Source organism: Melanotaenia boesemani, chromosome 7 (assembly GCF_017639745.1).
Source record: "Melanotaenia boesemani isolate fMelBoe1 chromosome 7, fMelBoe1.pri, whole genome shotgun sequence".
Taxonomy (NCBI): domain Eukaryota; kingdom Metazoa; phylum Chordata; class Actinopteri; order Atheriniformes; family Melanotaeniidae; genus Melanotaenia; species Melanotaenia boesemani.
The window spans coordinates 27936535-27963495 of NC_055688.1; the positions used below are offsets into that span (position 1 = coordinate 27936535).

Genomic DNA, 26961 nt, shown 5'->3' on the forward strand with positions numbered 1-26961 from the left:
CTGGTTTTGTCTTGGTTTAGTCCTCAATTGTCCTGATTTTAAACTGTTTTGGTTCTGGTTTATATCTGGTTTAATCCTGTATCAGTCTGGGTTTTGGACCTGGTTTTTGTTCTGTTTTATAGGAAATTTTGTACTGGTTTAGTCATGGTGTAGTATGGATAAATCCTGGTTTAGTCCTGATGTAGTGTAGTGCTGCATAAATCCTGAGTTAGTCCTGGTGCAGTATGGATGAATCTTGATTTAGTCCTGGTGTAGTGCAAAATTTGCCCTGATACAGCCCTATTTTGTTTGTTTGTTTGCTTTTTTTGTAGTTCTGCATTGTTGTTTAATGCCAGTTCAGTGGTTTTATCCTGGATTGAAGTACTTACTGTGTAAATGTTAAAAGTTACATACATTTTGAAAAATGTTCAGCATCTTTTGTATTGATTATCATTCTCCTTCTTATTGTTATTATTATTATTATTATTTATGTGATACAAATGTGATATTTTTTTTCTAGAGTAGATTGTGCTGGCAATAAATCTAAAATTGTACTCTGCAACTGTACTTTTTTCAGTCTGTTTTTTTTTACCCTAACCCCTTCGGCCATTCTGGTCTAAGCCCCGGGTGTTTTACAGGTCTGGCTCCGCCCCTGATTATAGCTTGTACATTTTCACACCAGCATAGCTAAATGTTTTCGTAACAATGGCTCTTTAATCTCTGATTCAAATTTAAAATAATCCTCTGATCACAGGACAGTCTGCGCCCCCCTCAACGGTCATAAAAAAACGAATGCATTCATGTGGAGAGGCGCCGGAAGCAGCAGGTTGGTGCAGGACGAAGAGCAAGGGGGGACGCAAATGCGGAGATATCCCGACCCTTGTGCATTTTGCTACACATTTTCAATGGTATCACCCCGCCAGGAAAGCATGGCTTTGACTCAAGAATCTCTTTTGTCGTTTCTACTAGAGCACGGAGGCAAAGTGAAGAACTCTGAGCTGCTGAACAATTTCAGGAGTCTCATCAACTGCAGCGATCCCGCGGAAAAGCAACACAATAGAGACCTTTTCAAGAAGCTGGTAAACAGCGTCGCTGTGGTCAAACAGATCGACGATGTGAAGTTTGTGGTTGTAAAGAAAAGATACCAGGACTTTGTCAAAGAAGTGCAAGATGTTTCTCAGAAAACGCAGCTGGATGATTCTTTCTCAAGCCAGGTTACGAGGTTTTCTTACACATCTCCCCGCCGGGCAGAGTCAGCCAGGATAGTTTACACGGATAATGAAAACAATTCTGCCAGCTCTCCATTAAGCATCGCCCAATATTACAGTGATGCTAAACGCACGCATGTGGAGAACGTGCTGAAAAAGAGGCCGTTGTCGAGTGGAGATTTAACCACTGTCAAAGTCCTAAATGTCTCCGGGGATCAGACGTGCGGATCGGGCAAATCAGGAGCTGTGTTTGCTGTTATAGCAGTAAAATCGCCACCAAGAGATTCTGCACCAGCAGCACACGATGATTTACACTCCCAGGTCCTTGAACATGAAAGTTCAAACAAACCAGTCACCCAAGTTTCTCTACAGCCAGCTCTAACTTCAAACTTCTCAGCTTGCAAGAGGGACTCATTAAAAGAATCCCACAGTTGGAAAACCAGGCAGACCGAGGACATGCAGCCACCTGGCTCTCCCCTGGTGAGGCCCCAAAACAAGACCACTAGACAAGTTGATGATGCCAGGTACTCTGAATCCGTACCTTTGGAGCCATTAGCTCATGAGTGGCTGGTAAAGTGTGCTGCTGGACTATGGGGACAAATATATGCTTTGCTGCTGAGAGACACACGTTTAGTTCAGAGGAAAGACTTCATTTCAGGTTTCACAGCACTCCACTGGGCTGCCAAGGATGGCAACAATGACATGATACAAAAACTCATAGATATTTCCAGAAAAAAAGGCGCTTATGTGAATGTCAACTGCAAAGCACATGGAGGATACACACCTTTGCACATTGCAGCCATGCATGGCCACACTAAAGTTATGGTTTTGCTTGTCCAGAAGTATGGAGCCAATGCAAATGAAAGAGATAACGATGGCAAGAAAGCCCTCCACTACCTGGGGAAAGGTGTGTCAACTGAGGTCAGGGGACTTTTGGGTGGACTGCTACAAAGCAAGGAGAAGACAGAGGATGAGGAATGCAAAGAGCAGACAAAAGGACTCAACACGATCAGTAAACTGTTCCAGCCTCACATAGGGAAGAAACATAAGACAACAATGAAGTTTGCGCAAGAATTGTACAATGTATAGTAGGAAATTGAGTTATTTTTAACATGTATACATTAATTTTCTTACTATTTTAACATTAATCTGTATTAGTCAAATATGTTTTCATTATATAATGTGTAATAAATCTGTACATGTAACCTCTGAATTCTTAACTTCGTAATACTGGGAAATCAAAGACCACACCTTGTGATCCATGGCTGTGTGTTGTCATTGAATTGCTTATGTATTTGTACTTGTTGCTTTGGTGTACTTCATATTGTGTATTTAATACTAATCAGATAAGTTTGTTTTCTTTTAAGTAAGACAAAATATTTAGTGTTGTAGAATGGTACTTCAGTACTTCAGAGCAGGAAGATAACTAACCAGATTATTGTAATTTATTTACTTTTCCCCCCCCCCAAGACTAAACTTGAGGTTTAAATCCCACAAGGAAGATCTCATGTTGTGGAGCAACTTAGGCTCCATTTCTGCATGTATATGATGAAAAAGACAGCAGGCACGGGCTAAAGGCCACAGGGTAATCAATCACTCTGATAATGCTCTCAAAGAATGTCAGAAGACAAATTCCTTTGTTAAAAATGTTAAAGTAATAAATGATGAACACTATCATTTAATGAAATTTAACACATAACACCACATAACAATATATATCATTTGTTGGTAAAGAACTTATTTTTAAACTTGTTCTCATGAATGAACAAACTACTTCCAGAACAGGCATATGCAAAGCAGCTTCTTTTTTTTTGTGCAGAACAAAAACACTGTTTTCCTCCTTTACTGACCCAGAGGAACAACAATGCCCCATGACATAAAAAGACCTGAAGCTCAAACAATGCAGCCGCAACCAAAGCTGTCCCAGAACAATGACCTTTTTTTTGCTATCTGAGAAAGATGCTGCTTGCATAATAATGAAGGTTAGCTGCAATCACAGAAGCCTTTAACATATCAGACAAGTGATTATCACTTGAGTAACTTGATCAAATTAAACACTTAACAGCAGTTTATGTTTAAGGCTTACAAAGGTTGGGATGTGATCATGTTTTCAATATCTTCAAACTTAAAGAATACAGTTTGACAAAAGTCATAAATCTCACTTCAGTCTTTTGTTTGATACTACCATAATGATGACATAAATGATCCACCCTCTAAAGCGGCTTTGTATGTCCCACAATTCGTGCAAAATGCATAAACATCAAAGTCTCTACAACAGTAGTGAGGTGTGGTCTGAGCCCTGTGTCAGTTCCTGTTAGTGAAAAGCTGAGCTACGTTCATTTCTGCGAGTCTACTCACTATAAAATAAAATTATAAATTGAAAGTAAATCATTAGAATAAATATTAAACAGTATGGGGTATAGAATAATAAAGTAACCAAATTACTTAAAATCAACTGAGTTGCTAGAAAATTTATCCCTGACATTCACACAATAAAAAACTGTATAAAGACACCATGACATCATAGGAACTTTGAGCTTTACGTTTGCAGTGCTTTAAAGCACAGTGAGCCAAAGTATTTTATTTATATTTAAAAGTGGGGTATATTGTACATTAAAAAGTAAAAAAAAAGAAATAAATTTAAATGTAAGCAGAGTTAGCATTACAGCTAATTTACATCTGTTGTCATTTGCAGGTCAGTTATAATGTGCATGATTTAAAGTGCAAATTTATAATTAACTGACATCCTCTAATCTGTGCCAAAACTCTATAATCAGTGGCCACAATATGGCAATTGATTGCATGTATTTTCAAACAGTAACAAAGACCTCAGCTTCCATAATTACATCAAAACCTCCTTGGAAAATTAATGTTGTACAGTTGTAGACATTTGAGGAAAACTTTACCAAATAGATTGCACTTCAACTTGCATTTATCTTTAATGAAGACAGAGGACTGAGACATGTCCTCCTTCCTAGCAGCAGTTCTTGTTCAAGACTTTCCAAGGTTAGGATGTGACAATATTTTCATGACCTTTACAAGTGGTTGTCCTTCCAACAAACCTCAGACAGCATTGTGCAGAACATCACAGTACTGAGTGTATGCTACAGACAACCAAAGACAGGAGGGCAAACTGTATTACAGCATGTCTAAGACATTCAGTACTAAAAACATTTCTCTGGTGTTCCAAGGATCCCAAGTCCACCAATGAGAAGTGCAAACAAAGTAAACATAAAATTACTCTTCAGTGATGAGTTTTTTTAAGGGGGCTGTAAATACCACACTTACGCACACTACAAAATTTCAAGTAACTATTAAATTTAACTGGGAGCATCTGATAAATTTACTGATGATCAAATGAGCTGAACCAAAGACATACTGACATGCTTCTCAGAAACTTGGAGAGGAACAAACAAGACATTGCAATCGTGTTATATTGGTCCACGTTGTTTGTCATCCACAAGAATATATGGTTTGTTTTGGAAAGAGGTTTCTGCCCTCTGGTGGGCAGTAACTCTTAGCACTCCTGTTGAGCGTACCCTTGAAATAATATTTGTTGCCTGTTTTATGTAAAACTTTATAATGTGTGATTGTGCAAATTATGGTAAATGGTCCGTATTTATAAAGCGCTTTACTGTACCTGGAACGATACCCAAAGCTCTTTACATCATACATCATATTCACCCATTCACACACACATTCACATACTGATGGCGGAAGCTGCCATGCAAGACGCTCAACCACGACCCATCAGGAGCAATTAGAGGTTTGGTGTCTTGCCCAAAGACACCTCGACATGAACTCTACTTGGCCGAGGATCGAACCGGCAACCCTCGGGTTACAAGACGACCGAGCTATCTAACTAATTTATAAAAAAAATAATGTGAATTTTCTTTTCTTTTTTTTTTGTTAACCAAGTAAGCTTTATTCAGTTTCACATGTTCTCTGGTCAATGTTCGGCGTCTCTGGACCTGCTGACCTTTAGAGCCACTTCTACCCTTTTGTCCCAGGTGGATTTCAGGTAAGTAAATGTGGCCAGAGATATCATCAACATATTTCTGATCAGTATGTCCGTCCCTTGCTCGCTGGTAGCCGCTGTTATAGTGGACGACGTAGGAAACTGCATAATTAGGATAACCTGCAACACCTGGTTGTTGTTGTTGCTCCAGGCGTCACCGAGGCTCATCTGACGGGCCTCCTGCAAGGTGCTCCCCAAGGACGACAGGTCCTGGAAACCTGTAGTACAGCATCCCCAGCAGAGAAGACTCCATACTCAGAGTCACCACCAGCTGAGAAGACCCCAGACCTGAATCCGCCGCCAGCAGAGAAGACCCCAGACCCGGATCCGCCCCCAGCAGAGAAGACCCCAGACCCGGAGCTACCAAATGATGACGTTCCTGACTGGGACAGCACTGGGAACTTGACAGCCCAAAAAGCCGGCAGATCCTAAAAACCCTTCCAGAAAGCTCCATCACCATGTTTCCCTCAGAACAGCAACTCCATAATGTAAATTTTCAAGACTGTTGGTTCCTTGTTGCACCTGTCATTCACTTCTAAATAAAGGTGTAATTGACGTGTGCCACCCCACGGATAAACAATAAAACTGTAATAAATATTTAATTTACACAAGAGTAAACCTCAGATGTCCCAGAACAAATGAATGAAGCATGTAATGTGTTGTTACCTTGTTCTTGTTCATACTATTGGTCATTTGCGTTGCTGGTGATGCAGTAGGACTTAAAGGATTAATGACCTCAGGTGTAATTTGGATGTACAGAAACTTTCAGTTCTTGTGCTACTGGATCGAAACACCACCTTTGATACAGCAGACAAGAAGTCTGATGGGCCTCTGTTTTAAAATGTTTTTTTTCACTCCTATCTTATGGATATATGCTCCTCAAGGACCCATAAATTAAAATGTGGGGTTCTCCAAGGATCAATTTTAGGCCCAACAATTTTTAATTTGTGCATGTTGCCTCTTGGGGATGTCAACATGAGGCACAGCATTCATTTTCACAGCTATGCTGATGACACACCATTCTATTTCTGTCATGATCTGTGGTGTGTGGCTCAGTTTTTCCAGCCGCCCTGAACGCCTCAGCTCCACCAGCTCTTGATTAGGGCTGATGCGCTTCACCTGTCCCAAGCCCTATTTATACAGCCCTGCAACATTCCTCCAATGCCAGATCGTCTTGGTTCTTCCCTGCACGTATCCCGCCTGTATTATCCTGCCTGCCCGCCCGCCTGACGCTGATCTGACTTTGGACCTGGATTCTGATTCTGCCTGCTCCCCGTCTGGTACTCTGCTTTGGTTGTTTATTTGGATTACTTGGCTTTCTGACCCCTGGCTTGTCTAACAGGATTGGATTTCGGATCACGGACTTATTTATCTGCCCCTTCAAGGATCATTCAAATCCTGCTTCTGCGGCCCCCTCATTCAGGCGCTCCTGCCAGCCACCTATATTCCCCCATTAACCTCTCCTCTGTTTAGCAGCTCTCCTCCCGCAGTCTTCCTCCTGGCGGCCCTTCTCCAGTCACTGGTTTCAACACTCTGCGCTCCGTTGGATACCCACTGCTGGTACGTGGACTCTCAATCCCTCTCAGAGTACTCATCAGCTGCCTGCCTCCTAACTTCCTTCTTGTGTGTCCACAGACCTCTGAGCGGAGAAAGACCGGATTGCACAATCACATTATTCCACTCTGTACAATAAAGATCTTGTACCTATCCCTGGGAAACTGAGTATCTTTTGAGTCCACGCATCTGAAACATGACAGATTCACCCTGTCTTCTGAGGATCTGGAGCCAGCGAACATCATTTTAAACTATATTCTAGATGTGAAGTCAAGGATGGTCAAGAACTTCTTACAAACCAACAGAGACACAGCAGAAGTTTTAATTGTATGACCATTAAAACTTAATTTTAATTGAAGTTTAATAAAAATAAAGTTTTAGTATCATTTTACCAAAACTGCAGAATTTTATACATTTTCATTGTGTGAGAAACTTGAGTGTCTTTTTTTGACTCTGAACTGGATTTACTCCATACATTGAAAATGTAACAAAAATAGGATTTTATCATTTAAAAAACATAGCCAGAGTCTGCCCATTTCTATCTTTTGGCAGCACAGAGGTGTTGATGCATGCGTTTATCTCCAGGAGAAAAAAAAAAAAAAAAAAAGATTACTATAATTTCCTGCTCTCTGTTTATCCTAAAAAGAGTATTTTAAGTTTACAGTTTCTCTAGAATTCAGCTGGCCGTGTGCTGACGAGGACCAGGAGGTGGGAACACATCACACCTGTTTTAGAATCACTGCATATCCTCCCCGTTTCAGGATTGATTTTAAGATTCTTTTAGTGGTTTTTAAATGTATTAATGGTCTTGGACCTTGTTATTTATTGGACCTGCTTTTAAATCATGATCCCTTGTGGATCCTGAGGACCTCTGGTACTGGCCTATTGGTTGTCCCCATAGTTCATCGTGACAGCCCACCTCTGGAATAACCTGAGGGCTTCAGGGCTGTAGAGATTGTTGATGTTTTAAAAAGAGGTTCAAGACATACCTTTTAGCTTACCTTAGGATTAATTCTTAGTTTTTCTTTCTTTACATTTAAACAAATCCATTTTTACCATTTACATAGTGCATAGTTTATATAAACTCCTTCATGTATATTTTTATACATGTTGGCCTTATTAGTTGCTACTGCTTTTAGATTGATTAGATGATTGTTTTTATTTATTTTTTCCAGTGCTTTCCTCAGGTTGGTCCTCCACATCTGCAGCAATGCCTGATCTGTGTGGTCGTTGCAGTAGTGATTGTCCTTGTCTGGGTAGTTGGGGCCCTGCACTACAGCCCTATGGTTGTGGTGTGGACCTGCTCTGCCCAGACATAGTGATGACCTCTTTGGTCATGGGTGGGGTGGCAATTGATGTGGATGGACCCCTAGGCCATTTCAACATTTTTTACTCACCTGGTTCATCGGTGCCAAGGCAAGGCAAGGCAAGGCAAGGCAAGGCAGTTTATTTGTATAGCACATTTCATGTACAGGACCATTCAAAGTGCTTTACATAAAACAAAGACATTACAGATATTTAGAATAGTAAAAGGCATCAACACATAATCAACACATAATCACAATAAAATAATAAATTACATTAAAATGATTAAAAGCAAGATAAGTTAAAAAAAAGTTACCAAGACATCTGTCTGTTTACAGTTAGTTTTTATTTTAGTTACAGACTGTTTGTTTTAGAGTGGGGTTAAGGGGTGGGGGTCTATATCCATTTAGTTTGTGTGATGGTGTGTGTGTGTGTATAAGTGCTTTGATTTATGTCATAATCTTGGATATGGGATTGCCTGTGTTTAAGATACGAAAGTTGTTATTTTTATTATGTAAAGCAAATTGCATTATGCATTTAAATAGTTTTCTAAAGTTTTATTAGATTTATTTGATTAGATTTAGCTGTTATACTTGCAACAAAGAAATGGAAATTAACAAGATGTGAAATAGTCTAAATTTTACATCTGCTGTTGAAAAAACACACACACACACAAAAGACAAACTACAAAAAACAAAACAAAAAACTATGAGAAAACGAGATACAAAACAGATCAATGTATTTCAAATACACGAAAAACAAAAAAAAAACTGCCGAAATGTCAGTTAATAGATATCCTACTCTTTTTTTTTTATCATATCTGTTCTCTAACCGAACAAAGAGACATGCTGGCATCGCTTGAAAAAGGAAAAGGCTGTGATTGATGCAGCTGGCTTTTTTTTTTTTTTTTTTTTTGCTGATTGGCAACACCTGCGCGCGTTGATAGGTGGCGTTACGTTCGCGATCTTCTCGACCAGGCGGCTGTCAGCAGTCTCTCTCTAACTTTTGGTTGTTATTTTTTTCTTCTTCTACTACTTTTTGATGGAGAAACAAATGCTCCAGTCAACTACCGTCCATTGTTTTCGAGCTCTTTTGTTGCTGCTATTGGTCACCTGCAGCTCCCCACCGGTTAGATCTTCTCCGGCCGCTTCTAATGCGCTGCATAACCTGGGAGGACTCACCCATCCCTACAGCAGCATTTTCTCTCCATTGCTCAAAGCCCTGTCAGAGCACGGGGAAACGAGGTGGGACCCAGGCCTAAGGAAGAGAATTAAACCCGAGCACAGATACATCAAATATTTGACGGATGTCTACAAGAAGTCTCCCAGATCGCAGAGAAAGGTTGACGGAGATAGAGTCTACAACACCATCCGACTGATTAAGCCACAGGATGAATGTCTTGAGCAAAGCGATACAGGTGAGCAAGCAGACACGTTGACATTTCATGACTGAACATTGAAAGTGCCCCGAATATATCTAATATCCTCAGTAAGTAGGCCAATGGTAAACAGTAATTGTTAAGAATTGTATGAAATATGTCCAGAGGTTCTTTCATTGGATCACATACCAAACCTTTCAAAGTTTTGGCTTGTTTTTGGACTGTTTTATCCAACATTGTACATAAATAAAGCTTTGTAACTTTTAACAAGCTTTAAAGGGGTGAGAATGATGCTGATTACAAAAATATGTCTCATCTTATGGCAAAAACTGCAGCCAGAGAAGCAAACAAATTCTCAAAATCAAATGTCATGTCTTACTTTTACTGTTTTAATGGTAATTTTTTTTGTTTTATTTTTTTATTCCAACTCAAAAACTCTGTTCTCCTATTACACTGCCTTTGTTTCAATTTAATCATGAAAGTCTTTATAGTTTCTCTGAAGATGAAGGGGATTTTATAGTGAAATATTCACTCTTCCAATGATATACTATCCAGGGGTTCACATATGTTTGGGTCCACATAGTGTTTCTAAGGTGAATTTGGGGGCTATCCATCCATTCTCCTGACTTACCATTGATAGAGATGTCAATCATGGCTAATTGTAGTTGTGAAGATAAACTTAATTTATTTGTCATTTCGGACAGGAGATAGGAAAAAATAAGAGGTTTAAGTGGGAACACGGTGATACACAAAGGGAACTTGTGGAGCTTTTGCTGTATAATAAGGTTGCAATGTGTAATCTGTGGTTTGTCCAAAAACTGTTTGTCTCACAAACCAAAGAAAGAAAGAAGCAGCATTTTAAAATTCTATAGCTTTATTATGAATAAATATTTCAAGATATTGTTGAAATTTTAGTGCTGATATCAGGATACTATTAATGCACTTTTTGTCTTTCTTGTTTGTTTTTTTTACTTGTCATCTTTCAGAAAGTTTTACACAGGATTTGTCCTACAACCTCGAACAAATAAAAGGGAAAGAACATCTTCTTAAGTCGGCTTTGCTGTATAGGTTTGACAGTGCCCACTCAGCACCCATTAACTCTGTGTGCTACCTGAGTATCCACGAGCGCGAGCAGTCAAACCAGTGCCAGCTGTGTCCCGGAGTCTACCACGCCATGAACTTCACAACCAAAGCAGACAGGAGGAGGACCTGGGTTGAGGTTGACATTACCTCATTTCTTCAGCCACTCACAACGTTTCAGAAGAAGAATGTACACCTGCTCGTCAACATCTCCTGCCCAGAGGAGCAAAGAACAAGGAGCAATGGTCGCAGAGATCTGTTGGAGTTCTCTCTGAGATCCCCTCCTCTCATTCTTTATCTCAATGACACAAGCAAAATCACCCACCAGAGGTCGCCAGTCAGTGCCAACGAGGACCAAAGGCCACCAAACAGATTTCAAAGGCGTGGTGAAACAAGGAGATGGAAGAGGGAATCTCCAAAGAGTAAAGGAGGCCATAAAAATCTTGATGTCAAGCTGCCTGAGATTCTGTTGAATTCTGAAATCCCAACAAGCGAATGTGCCTTGTATGATTTCAGGGTGAAATTCAGTCAGCTTGATCTTGATCACGTAATTGTTCATCCACCAAAGTACAACCCCAGGTACTGCAGGGGCATTTGCACGACCACCATGGGCTACATCTATGGTTCACCTCGACATGCCATGGTGCAAAGCTACATCTTTGAGAACATAGATTCCTCTGTGCCCAGACCCTCATGTGTCCCTTCCCACTACAGGCCCCTCAGTGTCATTATATCGAGTAAGGATGGCTCCCTGCACATGAAGGACATTGAAATGGTTGCCACTAGGTGCACATGTCGTTAAGTCATCATCCAAAGAAGTCTGAGAGAAGTCATAGCTGTTGAATTTTTTCCACATACCAAATGTACAGACCAGATTCAGTGATTTCATGTATTTAAAAAGAATGATGTACCTATAGGAAGATCAACTTGGAGCAGGAGTGTTTACTTAAACCAAAAGAATTTTTATCATAACATGGCAGCATGGGATATGTTCTGTTTTTGTTTAGACAGGAAAGGGTCCAAATGCATCCTATTCAGGTTATTGTTTGTGATAAGACAAACGCACTTAAGACGGGAAAAAATGTGGGATGGTTGTTTGGGTTTTTTTTTTCTAAGTTTCTTGTGTTAATTTATTTTGTGTGGATGGATCTGTCATTTTTCATTAACACAATTACCATATTTTAAGTAGCCCTGTTCTGGACATGAATACAATCTCATAAGCCTTTTATATAATGTTTTATTCCGAGGGATTACAGACGGCTTTCTCTGTGGCTGCTGTCTTTATAACTTTCAGAATGAAATTTGTCAAGGTTTCAGTGTGTATTTATTACTTATGGTTGCTAAGTGACAATATACATGTTAACTGACCATATGCCTATATTTGTATTGGTGTAGTGTGACTAAAGGCATGTCTGTTTAAGCAAGTTGGATGAATTCACTGTCTATGCTCAGCTTAAGAACGTGTAAAAGAATTGGATAAAGGCCTTCTCTGAAAAGTTGGAAAATTAAAACGATATTGGACATAATATATGCTGTCTTTCTATGAATGTTTAGTCAGTACAATCTGATAAAATATAAAACACACTGCATGACATTTTGCCAAGGTGTTTACTCATGAAAAAATGGTAATGTCCTTTTTTCCCCACATGAGGTCTTTATTTATTTATTTAAAGCAGTTAAATAGCCTATAATAGCTTTTTTTTTTTAAATATGAATAAAAAAAAGGTAAATTAACTTCTTGAACATCGTCGAACGTTGAACTCCGATCCGCCAAGTGGCGCTAATGTCCTAAATGTTAACGAATAACGACGACGGCTCAAAATAGAAGAACACCGTCCGGAAGTGTCTCAAGAAACACGACTAAACAGGACGGTGAGTCTCAATGTCACAAATGTGTGTTCGCAATTAAGATTTGATGTGCTTATTTCAACGATTTTTTTTCATATAGTAGGACTTTATAAAACTCCTGGACTAGGTTACGTTGCCCTTCTTCAGACATCCACGTTTTTTTGCGCTTGCTAAGTAAACATTTTAAACAAGTTTCTGCATTTTAGCCGTTAGCTTGATAGCGCTTGTCGATTATGCTAACTCAGGCTGGCTGTGATTGTTTTTTAATATCTTGCATCTTTAGTTTTCACTTACTGGCCATAAATAGATTATGAAAAAAGTTAGTATGTTTTCAGTTATGTTGTGTATATAGTCCACAGGCAAGCTCCATGAAAAGTGAATAGGTTACATAAGTTAGTTTACGTTATCTATTTCCATCGCCAAATGGCACTAAGGTTTTTGGTCATTTGATGTTCAAAAAGGATATATATAGTATTAAGCTAAATATATTTAGTAAAATATGAAGCTGTTAAACAGCTAAAGAAAACTTAACTAAATCTAAATTTAGATTTTCACTAACAGTAGGCCAGTTAAAATGGTTTAGGGAAAATAATCTTCCCCATTTATGATTTCTTAAATAACTAATTATCTTCAACACTTAATGGCTAAAATAATGCGACATTTAATAAACAAGTTCCCAAAAATGCATGTCATATTTTCATTTCAACCAGTTCCATTAATTTCAGGCCATGAATAATTTTTTACTTGTTTCAGTGATTTGTTGTGTATTTGTCATGTTTCAGATCAGCTCCCTGGTGAACATGGGCCGCCACTTTGGAAATTTGGCCAAGGTCAGGCATATAATAACATACAGCATATCACCCTTTGAGCAGAGGGCTTTCGCCAACTATTTCTCAAAAGGAATTCCCAATGTGTGGAGAAGATTCACAGCTTCTTTCTTCAAAGTTGCACCTCGTAAGTTGTCACATTTGTTTTGATATGTGATGTTTTGCATTTAAAGCTGGTACAAAATATACATTTGATTAATTGGAATAAAATAATCTGTTAAGGTAGCTCATTAATTCAGCAGATTTTTAATATCCTAAAAAATATTACAACAAAAGAACATGGAAAGCTTTGTGCATAAGATCTCAGGATTTGCTTTTTTATAGAGTTTTTTTTTAGGAGTTAGCTTAGTGATTTAGCTAAGTTAAGAGACTCATAATCAACAGAAGCTGCAAGTGCCATATCTTTTGGTAATCCATAAATCTCGTTCTGTAGTCCAGCCATGCCACAGGTATATCATGTATGAGAACCAAGGCCAAAATAACGTTGATGGCGTGAATATAATATGAGCTAAATGTTAGGAATGGCACCAAATAAAGAAGTATAGTTACAGTAGTGTAAACTATGCATATGGTATTCCATAGGAGATGACGTGCAGTTAGTTAGAAGAACAAAAGACATACATTTCATGGTCTGCCCTGATTTGCGGCCAAATTGTTTATTGCCACTTATATTCCAAATTAATAAAGATTATAAAAGAAAAAAGGCAAATAACTAACATAACGGATTTAGTACCATGAATTGAACTTTAATTTGATTTGCACACCAGTGTTTGCTTACATAAAATTCCCTGAAGTGATGAACTCCTGGTAATTTGTTTTCTGATGTCTTTGCAGCTATGACCCTCATGTATTTGACCTACACTTGGGGCAACCATGTCCATCAGCAGAGCAAGAGGAAGGATGCTGCTGACTATGAGAATGATGAATGAACTTCTGCCACCTATCAGAAACCTGCTGTCTGTTATTTCCAACCCTACATTTAACCAATAAAGATGAACAATATTTATGTGAAATCATTGGTGTTTTTACTTTTCTCTTTTGAGTTGAATTAATTTTTATTCATTGTAGCTATCAAATTACTTTTCTTCTTTTACGTTACAAATGTAATACTGACCTGATTTGAAAAGAAATGTCCTACATAGATCATTAAATTAGTATTATAGAATATATTAAATTTTGTATTTTTATACAACTGATTTGATAATTAACCACTTCAAAACGTTTTTAAAGTTGAATGTGGAAAATTAATTTTTCCAAGAATTTGAAAAAAAGAAAAGTTGATTTTATCTATCCCCAAAGGGATATTCTAACAAGAAAATGTTCCATGAAGCTAAAGGGAGGAAAAAGAAAGAGGCAGTTATTGGAAAAGGTTATTGCAGTGGGCAGAAATGACCTAAAGATTAAGCTTCAAAGAAATATCTGACTGAAGGCAAATTTTAGGCAGTATATTATGTATGAACATACTGTTTAGCTGTTGCTACATTCTTTCTACTATCAGATACTTTCCAACAAATGGATACACAGTACATGCACCCTGTTCAATATTTGTTTACAATTTTGACAATATCCTCAGTTGGTGGGTTTTGTATTAAAAACCTAAGTTACAGTAAATGATATCAGGATAACAAACATTCATACTGAAGATACCTTAAAATTTAGTTTAAATTACAAAGCTATTGAGACTATAAAACACTTCAACACTGCGATGGACTGGCATACAGTCCGCGGTGTACCCTGCCTCTCGCCTGCAACTTGTTTGGATAGGCTCCAGCTTTCCCGGGTGGATGGATGGATGGATAGATGAATGGGAACACTTCAACACATCTTCTGTCACCTATTTCTACATTTCTGTACGTTTCTATCGTTCCCGTTCCATTCAAGTTTTATAATGAACAACAACAAGTATATAACACACGGGCAGATGAAGTACAGAATACCGACTACCTTGCTATTTCGTTTCTGACCTGTAGGTGGGGTATATTAGTGGGGTCTCGAGCGTTCCTGCGGCGTGATGCTATTGGTCGAAGGGCTGTCAGAAAATTCCTGAACGCTCTCACGCATCTCACCGGCGCACCGCATGCTGCTGCTCAGTTTAATGGAACAAGAACAAGGGTGGATCACCGTTCGTTGACTGAATCCCACCGTAGTTGCTGTTGTCGCTTTTAGCGTTTGACTATTTTTTTGTTCTTCCTTATAACTCTGCTTTGATTAGTTAGCTAGTGAAGATGTCAGTTGTAGGTTTTGACGTCGGGTTTCTGAACTGCTATGTAGCGGTAGCCAGAGCCGGAGGGATTGAAACTGTCGCCAATGAATACAGCGATCGGTGTACACCGTAAGTACGATTTATAACATCTTAGTGTATGATTTGTTTCATATTGTCTGTATTGATAACAGGTATTAAATGTGAATGCATTCTCCTTTCAAGTTAATCATAAAATCAGTAGAGGCTAACATTGCTACCTAGCTAGTTAGCATGCTAACAAATTTCACAACAGGAAACGGCATGAGTGCCACGGCTAAAGCTATCTTAGCTTAATCGTAATTATTTGAATAGAGAAGGCGTGTTTCACAACGTCATATTGATAGTTGCTTCTTGTAGATAGTAACTATAACAGGTATTCTAGGCACTAATGTTGTGAGCAGTCCAGTCAGGTGATTGATGTCAAGAACGTGCACATGATTTGTAGAGGCCGGCTGCTTCCAGGCTGTAATAACGGTTTATCAATCCATTGTACTTGATTGTAAGACGCATAGTTTACAATTTAGTAGAAACAATACAAAGAGAGAGAGAGAGAGAAACTTAAGAGCGCAACAAAATGTCACAAAACATTAGAAAAACAGAAGCTCTATAGCACCTAATTTAACATACCATTATTTACAAAGACTTACAAAAGACAGTGAAATTAATTATACTACTTTTATTTTCTAAAATAAATGTTTGACTTTTCAAAACCTTTTTTATTGTTTCTGAAATGGTTGATTTGATGTTTCAGTTTTTGTTGTGCTTTGTGAAATGCTTTTCTGTTTAAATGTTTAGTTTTTTTTTATCCTTGGAACAACTATATTATTATTTTACTAAAACCAAAATGACTATTATTATTATTAAAATTAGTAATTTTATTACTTTTTCGATCACATTTCATTGCAGAATTATTGTGAGATTAAAGAAGATAAAATGTTATGAGAAAACTGATGTGATTGTGTTTCGTGTTTTTAGAGCATGTGTTTCATTTGGACCACGGAATCGGTCAATTGGTGCTGCTGCAAAAAGCCAGGTATGTTTGCTCCAGAAGCTGGGTCCCACTGGGTACATGATCAATGATTGGTGGGTTAGGGTTATTGTGCATTATGTGTGTGAACAGTACCAGACATAGGTACAGCTTACACTCAGTCCATTATCAGCATAGAATAAGTATGCTAGATATAAACTCACAATTTGGTTTGGCTGTGTATGTGAGTCCAAAAGAGAATTGCATTTCTGTTTTTCTTGGAACAGGTTGTCACTAACTGTAAGAATACAGTCCAAGGGTTCAAGAGGTTTCATGGCAGAGCATTTTCAGATCCGTCTGTGCAATCCCTTAAAAACAGCTTGGTCTACGATATTGCACAAATGCCCACAGGAACAACAGGCATCAAGGTAAGAAAAAAGAAAGAGGCCTCCGTGTTTAACTTCAGATTAAACTTTTAGTCATTTGATTGTTGCTCAGACACAGTACAGCACAGTATTTTGCATAGAGCATTAAATTTCCACCCTACTATCTCAGAGTGGTCTGTAATACAAGTGATTCCACTTATTGTTCAAATTTGATTGATTAGATGGCTGTTCACCTCATTTATGGTTAAAAACTTGTTTTTAATTTGTTTATCACTTATTTGCACTGTATTTTCTTTTTACACAGTATTTGTTCAGTACCTTGAGTTGGCTGCACCTTCAATTTTGTTCCTTTTTTTAAGTGACAATGAAAATAAAGATCTATCTTTTCACTGCAAGCTGAACGTTGATAAAGTTTGAACAGAGGAAGTGATACAGTGAAAGTAAAAGGAGTATGTTCTAAAAATTGATTGGGATTGGAAGATTTGTTACCTAAAATGTTTCTTATTTTGGTAATGTTACATTATATTACAGTCAATTAGCAGACACTTTTATCCAATGCAACTTGCAGTTGTTAGGCAGGGTCTTGCCTAAGGACCCAACAGGGGGTGTGTTATTATTCAACCCCTGTGGGCTCACCCTCTATGGACTCGAACCCTAATCTCCTGCATGGGAGACGGATGCTCTACCAACGGAGCTATCCAGCTGGTGATATAATGTGACCATAATAAGTCAGACTGTGTATGCATGACAACCTGATTTATTGCTGGATGTAAAAATGAGATTACATGACTATTTTGCCATGCCTTGTGACTGATTTTGTGTTATAGGACCAATGTCACTCATGATCACAGAATACTAATGTTGAACTAACTCATGTTTTACATTAATTTACTAAAGGTGACATACATGGAGGAGGAAAAGGTGTTCAGCATTGAGCAGGTCACTGCCATGCTGCTGACCAAACTGAAGGAGACGGCAGAGAATGCACTAAAGAAGCCTGTGGCCGACTGTGTTGTGTCTGTAAGTATGCAGCCTTAACAAAGCCAAAAGCTCTGACACACCCCTGCCTCTCCAGCACAGGTGTTTTCTCTTGATCAGACTTGTCCAGAGTTGGGATTTCCTGCATCAAATTAACAGAATAGCAAATGAAGTCTGACAGGATTAAAAAAAAATGGTAGAGACTGGTGGACATAGCCTTTGTGTTTTAAATTGTCAAGATTTGGTAACTTGACTGTATTTTCCCAGCAGAGATGTTCACACGTCCTTTTTTGCAGGTTCAAGTCAAGTATTAAGTTTTTGACCTCAAGTCAAGTCTCAAGTCTAATGGGTTCAAATTCAAGTCAAGTTGCAAGTCACTTTCACTTGTCATCTGCTCTGCTTAGAATTCTGCATTATAATATCCAAGGAATTTAAATTCAGTTCTCATCCTTTATCCACCAGCATTTTGCAACAGCACTGATCTTTAGCTTAAACTGGAAAATGCTCTGTCCTTCTCTAGACATTTCTTCATCACTCCCTCTGGACCCATAGAAATTTACGCAGTTCATTTTCTTTTCCTGAATGTAGAGTGGAGGGTCAATATGCTACAATTTGGTGCAGGCTCACCAACTGTCCTGCAGCTTTTAGACATTTCCCTACTGCAATGCATCTGATCCACATGACGGCTTGTTGTCAAGCCTCTTTATGACCCATTAATAAATTGACTCAGATGTATTGCAGCAGGCAAACGTGTAAAAACCTGCAGTACAGTGGCTGAACAGGTCCACAGTTGGTGATCCCTGTGCTAGTGCATCAGAAAAATCTTAATATGTTTTTAAAGGGCTTGAAATAACAGAGATCTCACAGTAGGTCTGATTCCAGTTTGTCCCAGGTTAACATCATCAAGGCAAAGTCAGTTTATGGAAACTGTGTTCAGTAAATGTCTCATTCTTTTTCTGAACACATTCAGTGGAGCCAATGTGATGGAGTTAACAACATTAACCATGGTAGTAACAAGATGATGTTCATACCGCTGTGGCTCTTTGCTCATTGCTAGCGTAGATACTAACGTTAAGCTTTGATATTACAGTGACTAATCTCTTCAAGTGTTTTAAGGTGGATGAAGGTGGATGCTGTGGATCCATCCTGTATTTTTTATTTATTACCACAGACGTTTGCTGCAGCTACAGATGTGTTTACCGGTACTGCCTTTGTTTTGATTGATTTCACGTGCAGTTGTGTCTGAGAAGATCAAGGAAAAAACAAAAAAAAAAAGTTTAATGTCTCACATCATGAGTCCAAGTTGAGTCTCGAGCCACTGGAAATACGACTTTCCAGAAAGTACAATCTAAGTCCTAGACTTGAGTCCCCATCTCTGCCTCTCACTAACCCTTGCTTTGTTGGTTGTAAACCAGGTCCCTTGCTACTACACTGATGCAGAGAGGAGATCAGTGGTAGATGCTGCTCAGATTGCTGGACTCAACTGCCTGAGACTTATGAATGAAACAACTGCAGGTACATACCAGCTTTTTGGGCAAGAATGTTGCTGTTGTTGTCAGACTCCGCTTGTATTAACATGGAGTCAGGGTGCATTTCAACAACAATTCTAGCTCCCATTGATTAATAATTAAACCATTTTCCTTACAGTTGCATTGGCATATGGAATTTATAAACAGGATCTCCCTGCTCCTGAGGAGAAAGCCAGGAATGTGGTATTTGTGGACCTGGGTCACTCTGGATACCAGACATCGGTGTGTGCCTTTAATAAGGGCAAACTCAAGGTGTGTAGCTAAAATCAACCTGCAGTGCATGCTTTATTGATGCATAATTGACTTTGTTATATATTCACAACCATCTTGTCACCTCTTTCCCTGCCTGTCAGGTCCTTGCTACAGCCTGTGACCCACAGTTGGGAGGAAAAGACTTAGATGGGGTACTCGTCAACTATTTCTGTGAAGAATTTGGCAAGAAGTACAAGCTTGATGTCAAGTCTAAGCCCAGGGCTCTGGTCAGGCTCTACCAAGAGTGTGAAAAACTGAAAAAACTGATGAGCGCTAACTCCTCCGACCTGCCACTGAACATTGAGTGCTTTATGAATGACATTGACGTCACTGGGAAAATGAACAGGTAAAATAAATTACATACTATTTTGCTGCTTGTATGCGTCATTTATATCTGCTCATTTAAAAGTAATGTAGGTTTTCCTCCTAAAAATAACTCAGATTCATGTTTTCTTATGCACAAGGGGTCAGTTTGAAGAGATGTGTGTGGATATTTTGGCCCGGGTAGAGCCTCCTCTGCATAGCCTGTTGGAACATGCCAGTGAGTATAATTTAGCTGAAAGTTTTATTTTTTTGTAGTTCAAATTTACCCTTACCTTGTTGAATCAGTCCAGAAATATAGGCTTTTCGCGTGTTACTTATTTAAACCGTAAATAATTAATTTTTATTTATCCTGTCAAAAGAGCTGAAAAAGGAAGACATCTATGCAGTTGAGATAGTTGGTGGGGCTTCCAGGATTCCCGCTGTCAAAGAGAGAATCAGCAAATTCTTTGGGAAGGAGTTGAGCACCACACTGAATGCTGATGAAGCTGTGGCTAGAGGATGTGCCCTGCAGGTACAACACACTCTGGCTTTACATCTTAATTACAGCCCTCCCATATCTCATAACAAAATGATCAGTTGTTGGCATCTGAGGAACTTTAGCATCTATTGCTGTGTGAAATAATTGATTAGAAACATGATTCTTTCCACAGTGTGCTATACTGTCTCCTGCCTTCAAAGTCCGTGAATTCTCCATCACAGATGTTGTTCCATATCCAGTCTCTTTGAAGTGGCATTCTGCTGCAGAGGAAGGTTTAAGGTATATTTATAAAACAATCCTCTTTAAAAAAAAAGTTATACTGAAATAGTTTCACACTATTGTAATTATGATTGTTCGTTGTTTCAGTGATTGTGAGGTATTTCCTAAGAACCATGCAGCACCGTTCTCCAAAGTGCTGACCTTCTACCGGAAAGAGCCTTTCTCTTTGGAGGCCTACTACAGTAGTCCAAATGAGCTGCCTTATCCTGATCCCACTATTGGTAAGAAATCAGAGCTTCCTAATGATCTGGAGAAAAAAAAACAATGCAAGATCAGCATCCTGTCATGTTTTGAACACTAGTTTGTTTCATATATGCCTAAAAAACATTTAATTTGTAATTATGAGCACAGTTGGATACATGTATTCACCTACTATTGTAAAGAGCACCAGAAGAGACATTAATTCTGTTTTCCCTACTTATTTTTACCTTCCCATTAGGTCAGTTTCTGATCCAGAAGGTTGTCCCACAAGCATCTGGTGAAAGCTCAAAGGTGAAAGTCAAGGTGCGGGTGAACATTCATGGTATCTTCAGCGTATCCAGCGCCTCCCTGGTCGAAGTCCAAAAGTCTGATGAGACAGAGGAACCAATGGAAACTGAACAGACTGCTGACAAAGATGGAGAGGTAACACAGCCAAATAAGCACCCTTATAAAGCAGTGGTTCTTAGATTTTCACTGCACATAAGATGTGTGTGAGCTGCCTTCAGAGCTTGATGATATGGACTATAATCCTTATATCTGTACTTTTAGACCATGTAATGATAGATATTATGTGTCTCAGCATTTTCTCTGAATGATTTGTATTATATATATTTTATATATAATGTGTGTATATGTGTGTGTGTGTGTGTGTTTATATTTTTGACTAAGTATTTGCTAACACGTAAACTTTTTTTAAATAGCCTTTTTATAAGTCCAGCTCACAGTTGTGCAATCAACTGAATGCACTGCAGACAGAAGTGCCATGGACGAAGAAGTCATCAGGCTTTGAGAACATTCATGGTTATTTTGGGTTAGCTTACATACACAAAGTTAAAGTAGGGGCTTCACAGACAGTACACAGAAAAATGTAAACACTAGCGAAACATAACAGATGGAGTGGGTAATCCAACACAGTCTCAAACTCATATAAATGTATTGTTTTGATTGATGTTTTGTTTATATCTAAACTGTCTGTCATACTAATGTCATCAGAGAAAAATCACATTTTTGCTCCTTGACAGACCAAGATGCAAACTGATCAGGATGGACAGCAAGCTCAGGCAGATGCTCAGAAAGAAACAGAGGAGAAGACACCAAATGAGAATGAAGAGATGGAGGTAAGATGCTGTGCTTGTGTAAAATGTCTAAAAATTGGTTTATTAGGACACACACTGTCAGAGCAGCTGGTGCTGTTGTTTTTTGTTACAGTCTAATACAGACAACTAAATATAGCCTAAAACATTAAATGAATTAAGTTTATTTGACATGATATGGTGCAAGTTCACAACAAAACATCTTTTGTAGAGCACTTCAGAGCAAATGAACAAGTTCACAGTCCAATTTTTAATGTATGAAACAGTGAATAAGCTTCTGTCTTACATCTTAGAAATAAATCCATCCGTCCGTCAGTTCGTTTTCTTCCGTTTATCTGGGGTCGGGTCATGGGGGCAGCTGCCGTAGCAGGGAAACCCAGCCTTCCCTCTTCTCGGCCACATTTGCCAGCTCAACAAAGGGATCCCGGGGTGCTACCAGACCAGCTGAGAGATGTAGTCCCTCCAGCGTGTCCTGGGTCTTCCCCAGGGTCTCCTTCCAGTGGGGCGTGCCCGGAACACCTCACCTTGCCAGGAAGCATCCTGACCATATGCCCGAGCCACTTCATCTGGCTCCTCTCGATGCGGATGAGCAGCAACTTTACTCTGAGCCCCTCCTGGATCACTGAGCTTCTCACCCTATCCCTTGTATTCACGATCCCGTTCTTTCGGCCACTACCCACAGCTCATTACCATACAAATAAATTTAATCTTCATATTTCATTTAATATATGTTGAACAACAAAGGGAGGTGACATAGCATGTTTTCCAATTTATTTAAGTTTTTTATGTTTTGAATCTTTTTGTTGAATCCTATTTTGTTTTGTTTGTAGACGAGTACAGAGGAGAGCAAAGGGGAGAAGAAGTCCGACCAGCCCCCACAAGCCAAAAAGGCCAAAGTCAAAACAAAAGTGCTGGAGCTTCCCATTGAAAACAGTCCACAGTGGCAGCTAGCGAATGACATGCTCAACCTTTTTGTAGAAAATGAGGTAACTACAATTTCAACTATTACACATAAGACAACCCTACTTCAGACTGCCGCCTTGTAACACTTGCTTTTGAAATTCTTTGTAGGGCAAGATGATCATGCAAGACAAGCTGGAAAAGGAGAGGAATGATGCCAAGAATAATGTAGAGGAGTATGTGTACGACATGAGGGACAAACTGCACGGGATGCTGGAGAAGTTTGTCGGTGACTCTGTGAGTAAAAGGCTACTTCTGATTAATTTTCAAGTCAGGAGATGTGATCACTTTTTGAATAATTGTAGAATCCCCATGCAAAAATATTTAACACAAAACGTAAAAATGACTGATTTTCTTTCAGGACCGGGATGTTTTGTCATTAAAACTGGAGGACACCGAAAACTGGCTTTATGAAGATGGAGAGGACCAACCCAAACAGGTGTACATTGACAAGTTGGCAGAGTTAAAGGTAATATTACTGTAATCACCTTAATTTTTCCTCTCCATGATTTTCTTGAGGTTTTTGTTTCTTAAACTGCTGTGTGTCTTTTATGCTACAGAAACTTGGCCAACCCATCCAGGACAGGTTTATGGAGGCTGAGGAGAGACCCAAAGCTTTTGAGGAGCTGGGGAAACAAATTCAGCAGTACATGAAGTTTGTTGAGGCCTATAAGATGAAGGTGAGGAAAACTAACCTGAAAAACTGGAGGCACATGGTCCTAAACCGCATGTTTTCATACTACTTTCAATACTTGCTTTTGTTTTTCCAGGAGGAGCAATATGACCATTTAGATGAAGCAGATGTTGCCAAAGTGGACAGACAGACCAACGATGCAATGATCTGGATGAACAGCACCATGAACCAGCAAAGCAAGCAGAGCCTCACAGTGGATCCACCTGTCAAAGTCAAAGACATCAGAGCAAAAACAAAGGTGAGAATGTTTTCCTGGATGCTTCATTGTGTACTAAACACTGTGCTAAATAGTAAAAATCCAATAAATGTAATAAGGAAGATTCCTATACAGGAAAATATCATAAGTCATATAATAATTTAGTTAGGTTTGGCTGCAAATGCACTTTAGTTTGTTGTTGGACAGCTGGTAGGAAATGGGAATTACTGAATATAAAACGGTTACTGATAGATCTTGATGCATCTTTTTTCCGTGTGACTACTTCATTACTACTACTTACCAGCTTTCCGAGTAGAAATGTGTAACATGGTTTCTCGTATTTGTTGTGACAAGCGACAAAGAATAAAACTCCTTCGTCTATTGGTTAATGCAGGACAACTTCTGTTTGTTGACATGTGTTTTCTTTTGGTGTTGTTTACCCATAATGCCCTGTGTTGAACCCACAACGACCTTTTTGTTGTAGTCCGCTTCCTGTAGTTGTTTCACTTGAGGCGACTGAGAGCTAAGTTTGTAGGTGGACCAGAGTTTGCTTCTTTCATGAGCGTCAGTTTGTTTGTTCATCCACACCTCGCCAAATGTAGCAGACTTCCCGAGCAAACAAAGCAACCACAGAAGTACTTCCATACGCTAGCTTTAAATGCAGAGGATGACAGTCAGATTTCACACTCAGCCATCTTGTTTGTTTTGTGCCCGCCACAGACGGTCCGTGAGCTGCACATTTTCAAGTTTCGCCTATTGTGTTCCTTAACATTGTGTTGCTAGAGAATTAGCAGCTAAAGAATATATTAGTATATATTATTAATATATTAGAATATATATATATATATATATATATATATATATATATATATATATATATATATATATATATATATATATATATATATATATATATATATATATATATATATATATATGAATGAATAAAATATGTGCATCAATTCAGAATTGTCCAAAGATATCAGATCAGACAATAATTCTTCACTCTCATGCACATTTCCTGTAATACCCCAACAGGTGTTCTTGCAACACTAAATAAATACCCATGAAGCTGCTATACGTTAATAAATTAATAAAATAACAAAGCAGGTGTCTGACTTGAGTGCAGTGTTAATTTGTGTCGATGCATCAATAACTTTTATGCCTTCACCCTAATTATGTTATGGAATAATTTTTTTGTGTGTGTGAATTTCCAGGAGCTGTTCTCAGCTTGCAACCCCATTGTGACCAAGCCTAAGCCAAAGGTGGAGCTTCCCAAGGAGGAGACTCCAGCAGAGCAGAACGGTCCCGTCAACGGTCAAGAGAAACCCCAGGAAGAAACTGCAGACAAAGGGGCGACGGACAACACAGGCAATCCAACTTCAGACACTACAGAGAGCAAGCCTGATATGGACCTTGATTAAAGCAGCCCATTGCGTCCTGAAGCAAAGCTGAACAGGAGCTGAATGAGTCAGACTGAGATGCAGCCTGGCTGCATATCAGAGTTGGTGAAGTGTTTAAGGAACTGTACCTCACAATAAAAAGCAGGCAGAGTGTTGAGCACACTGAGCCAATCTTGTGGTGGTACTTCTGTCTGATGACATAGCATGCCCTCTCTCTTTCTGGATGACTTAAATCAAAAAGCCAGCTGCAATAACTCTGTTTGACAATGAGCGCTGTACACATGATGGTATTTATTTCTGTTGTGTGCTCTGTAAGTGTTCTGGTCTGTGTCACAGTATGGTTTTAATAAAGTGATTGAAAATCTCTTGCACTATTGTTATCGTTATTGTCCAGCAGTTCAGTAGCTGCTATTAACACAAGAAATATCATAAATTTTTTTCTGGGAATATGTGTGTGTTTATTGCATGGAGGGGAGTCAGCTTCCACTGTAGTCATTTTGTAGTTGTAGGGGGGTGGTTAAATTATTTAAATTTGCCAGTCTTGTTCTCAGTTCCTTGCTATTGTGTGTAATTTTACTAATTCTTATAAACTTTTACTCATTATTCTTTATATACATTTATAAGGTACATATAAAGTCAAGATGTGGCTTAGAACTGCTTCAGAGGAAAATACTGTTCTTTTAACGTCTCACTTATCCGATGGCTACGCCACTGCAAAATTTGGCTATAAGAATGGAAATATAGTGAACAATTTAAATAATCCTGACACTGCAAAATGAGCAACAGCAGCTATTAGTAACAGCTAGTGGTAACAATGTGTAATTTATGTATAAATGCGTCAGCAACATTTCTCAAATAATGCTTTGCATTGTAATATTTCATACTCATATTTGATCTTTTTTTTTGCTCTTTTAATATAGACCATTCTTTTATATGTAACAGTTTAACTGCACTTAATGTTTATTACTTATAGTTTTAGTTTTTATTAACATTTAACATTGTGAATTTGTAGCTGCTATAGAGACAGATACTGCCAATTTCATTGTATTCTTGTACAATGACAATAAAGCTTCTTCTTCTTCTGATTGGATCCTCCTATACTTTGCCAATAAAAATGTATGACTTTAACATGTGGTGTTATCATATCTTTTTTTCCTTTTTTTTTTTTTTTTTATTATTTCTGTTCTTATTATTATTATTACTCTTACTCTTATTATTATTATTGTTACTATTACCAACTAGCTGTGTAATGACCTACTGGCTAGGATGATCTTAGCTATATATGTTGTAAGTAGTATGGATTACATGGTCTTCTGTATGATGTTTCAAGTCCCCACCCGCACTCCCCACACCCTTTCTGTCCCTCTCTCTCCCCTCCCTCTTCTCTCTACTTTCTTGTCTCTCTCTCTCTCTCTGTCCCCTCCGGTCGAGTCCAGCATTAAGAGTCTGATTTAATAAAGTTTTTCATGTCATCAAGAGGGACTTTATACATGTAGTATAAATCCCTGCTTGATAGAGTAAAATTGCCCAGCATCAGACGGCAGCCAGACAATCATTCTGTTTGCAACGATGCTGGACAAGACAGGTTAAAAAAAAAAAAAAAAAAAAAAAAAAAAAAAAAAAAACATGTGGTGTTTTAAATTGTATAACTATTATTACTTTACGAGGGACAAGGTTTGTATATTAACCATAGCTATAACTCCTTTATCATCGCAACAGTACTCTCATCCTTTCTAATATAATGTCCCTTTCAACAAAATTTGAAAATGAAATACTATATA

The 26961-nt window shown here is 38.5% G+C and overlaps 4 protein-coding genes across 4 annotated transcripts; all 4 read left to right on the top strand.

Annotated features, from left to right (window-relative positions):
* The first annotated feature begins 825 nt into the window (after nucleotides 1-825).
* sowahab (sosondowah ankyrin repeat domain family member Ab) lies at nucleotides 826-2396 on the top strand. The gene has a single exon (XM_041990495.1). The coding sequence runs from the start codon at nucleotides 840-842 to the stop codon at nucleotides 2274-2276; it is 1437 nt and encodes a 478-aa protein (XP_041846429.1). The 5' UTR covers nucleotides 826-839; the 3' UTR covers nucleotides 2277-2396.
* A 6568-nt stretch (nucleotides 2397-8964) lies between these two features.
* On the top strand, nucleotides 8965-11422 carry gdf9 (growth differentiation factor 9). Its single transcript, XM_041989401.1, has 2 exons — nucleotides 8965-9481; nucleotides 10429-11422. The coding sequence occupies exons 1-2, from the start codon at nucleotides 9106-9108 to the stop codon at nucleotides 11322-11324; spliced, it is 1272 nt and encodes a 423-aa protein (XP_041845335.1). The 5' UTR covers nucleotides 8965-9105; the 3' UTR covers nucleotides 11325-11422.
* An 879-nt stretch (nucleotides 11423-12301) lies between these two features.
* LOC121642577 (cytochrome b-c1 complex subunit 8) lies at nucleotides 12302-14210 on the top strand. The gene is made up of 3 exons (XM_041989331.1): nucleotides 12302-12394; nucleotides 13153-13324; nucleotides 14032-14210. The coding sequence occupies exons 2-3, from the start codon at nucleotides 13171-13173 to the stop codon at nucleotides 14124-14126; spliced, it is 249 nt and encodes an 82-aa protein (XP_041845265.1). The 5' UTR covers nucleotides 12302-12394; nucleotides 13153-13170; the 3' UTR covers nucleotides 14127-14210.
* Nucleotides 14211-15208: 998 nt separating this feature from the next.
* hspa4b (heat shock protein 4b) lies at nucleotides 15209-25544 on the top strand. The gene is made up of 19 exons (XM_041990224.1): nucleotides 15209-15529; nucleotides 16415-16472; nucleotides 16694-16834; nucleotides 17690-17812; nucleotides 19186-19285; nucleotides 19418-19551; nucleotides 19653-19897; nucleotides 20016-20092; nucleotides 20235-20386; nucleotides 20526-20632; nucleotides 20720-20853; nucleotides 21072-21256; nucleotides 21856-21951; nucleotides 22758-22913; nucleotides 22999-23124; nucleotides 23249-23356; nucleotides 23448-23567; nucleotides 23658-23819; nucleotides 24995-25544. Exons 1-19 carry the CDS (start codon nucleotides 15423-15425, stop codon nucleotides 25199-25201), a joined length of 2538 nt encoding a protein of 845 aa, XP_041846158.1. The 5' UTR covers nucleotides 15209-15422; the 3' UTR covers nucleotides 25202-25544.
* The last annotated feature ends 1417 nt before the right edge of the window (nucleotides 25545-26961 follow it).